This window comes from Limulus polyphemus, unplaced genomic scaffold, assembly GCF_000517525.1.
Source record: "Limulus polyphemus unplaced genomic scaffold, Limulus_polyphemus-2.1.2 Scaffold1080, whole genome shotgun sequence".
In the NCBI taxonomy this organism is placed as follows: Eukaryota; Metazoa; Arthropoda; class Merostomata; order Xiphosura; family Limulidae; genus Limulus; species Limulus polyphemus.
In genome coordinates this window covers 188,749-191,130 of record NW_013666690.1, presented here as the reverse complement: position 1 = coordinate 191,130, position 2,382 = coordinate 188,749, and the positions used below count along the sequence as shown (strand labels likewise).

At 31.7% G+C, this 2,382-nt stretch overlaps 1 protein-coding gene across 1 annotated transcript in view; it reads left to right on the top strand.

Moving 5' to 3' along the window:
* Positions 1-2,382, top strand: part of LOC106462040 (pantetheinase-like) — a 17,629-nt gene that overhangs the window by 12,231 nt on the left and 3,016 nt on the right. Inside the window, exon 3 of the mRNA XM_022389161.1 lies at positions 1,591-2,377. Coding sequence (XP_022244869.1) covers positions 1,591-2,377 — 787 coding nt within the window. The remainder of the gene's footprint in view (positions 1-1,590; positions 2,378-2,382) is intronic.

The window sequence follows — 2,382 nt, the reverse complement described above, 5'->3', positions numbered from 1 at the left end:
TAGAATAGGCTTAAAATCATAAATAATGTTCAACGTTAAACTGATACACAGTTAAAAACATTTTATTTAGGCCTATCTATGTAACGTCGAAACATGTAGAGTCGTCAACTTTTTGAAGGCCTAAATAAAATGTTTTTAACTGTGTATCAGTTTAACGTTGAACATTATTTATGATTTTAAGCCTATTCTATTATTGTAGAAATAAATAAGTGTATCTGAAAATACCACACATTTATTGTTCAGGCCCATTACATAGTGCAAATCAAGAACTTACTTACTATAGGCCTAGTATTTATGATTTAGCCTGCTAGCTGGTTTTGATCAAGAATTGAAATGTCAACAGAATTTAAGTTCGAGGCCTGCTTTATTAACTATGAATAGCACATCTGTAACATTCAGGCCATTAACGGATGTTAATCACATATTTATATCATATGAGGGTCAGGTTACTAGTTGGTGTCGGTCAAGAACATCTGTGTTTATTTAGAGTTGACCAGTGTTTGTCAGGAATTAACAAGTCTGTGGCATCGAGAGTTTAAGTCTCTTGCCGGTGTTAATATAAAACATACATATATTTATCATACACGGCTGTGGGTTTAAGCAACTAACTGGTCAATCTCTAATATACTAAAAGCTCAGAAAATATTATGATCAATCTAAACTATGTTAAGAACTCAGAAAACATTATGCTCAGTTTAAAATATATCAGGAACTCTGAAAACATTATATTTAATCTAAAGCAGTTTTAAGAAATTTCGCTTGTTACTTATAGTGATGTCTTCCAAAGTTCTAATTTACAGTTTATTTACAAAAAAAAATAAATAAAAAAAAATACCACTTTTGTTTGGTTCTTTATTACAAAGTACCAGGATCATTAAATTAACGGTTGTCTTTACAAAGCTACTCTTGAATAAACATTCGTTAAATATCAATTTTAATACATGTTATTATTTCATGACATAAAATAATAGAGTCATATTAATTAAGATTATAAAATATGCTCGGTTCGCCTGTATTGAGCAGGATATTGTGTTTTAGCTGAACGCTTCTAAAGAAGCTGTAAAGCGAAACGTTGAATGTTCAATTAAACAAAAATAACAAATTTGTTGTTATAATAGTTTATTAATAGTATTAAAACTATAGATATTGTTGCGAAGACGAAGATGTAAAATATTTGCCGGTCATTTACTTATGAATAAGTGTTCATTATGGATTAACTGAAAACATATAATAATGCAACTGATAATCTTACATAAAAACTCGTTGGTTTTAATTTTGATCTACAGTATGAAACAGTAAATGTCATTACTTTTGTAAAGCTCAGGGTTCAAGTAATGGTATATTTTATTAATATAAGTAATGTGTAATGTTATCAAACTACGAAGCCTTCATTAACGTTTATTAAAACACTATTAATAAATTATGAAAAATGCATTTTAATAAATATTTCACTTGGGTAGTCATCGTCCGTTTTTTTATGTCCCACATAAATTGTTATAAGTTCACAAATTCAGTAACTTTTATGTATATAAATATATTTAAATAATTGTTTTACTATGTAATAATGTGTTTTTTATATATATTTCACAGGGCGCTGACATTATTGTGTTCCCAGAATATGGTCTGTGTAAAGGAAAATCAACACGACATGAGAATCGAAAGATTTTAGAGCATATCCCGAATCCATATAAAGAAAACTGGAATCCATGTGTCCAAAAAGAAAAGTTCAGGGATCGACCGATCCTCACAAAATTGAGCTGTATAGCTAAAGTTAATGGAATAGTTCTTGTTGCCAACATGGGTGACCTTCAACCGTGTCAGATATCCCAGGATCCTCACTGTCCATCTGATGGAGAGTATCATTACAACACTAATGTGGCTTTTGGTAGAGATGGAACACTTCTAGCTCGTTACCACAAGATGCATCTTTTCTTTGAGACTACCTATAACATTCCTTCAACACCTGAGTATGCCATTTTCAACACAGATTTTGGTGTAATGGGCATGTTCATTTGTTTTGACATCATATTTGAAGACGCAATGAAACTTGTGAAAGACTATGGAGTCCAAACAGTTTTGTTCCCAACTTGGTGGTTTGATGAGTTGCCATTTCTTGCTGCCCATCAATTTCAAGAGGCTTGGTCCTTGGGATTAAGAGTTAATTTATTAGCTGCAAACATGCATCAACCATCTGTTGGTACACTTGGTAGTGGTGTTTACTCTGGAACACAAGGAGTCTTAAACTATACTCATATACCTGACGGTAAACCTAAACTGCTTTTCGCAAAACTTCCAAAAAATCCCCATAAATGGCATTTTAAAAACAATATTCAACCACGCCCAATACCTCTACAAGATCGTTTCAAGAGCAGCTTCTTCTTG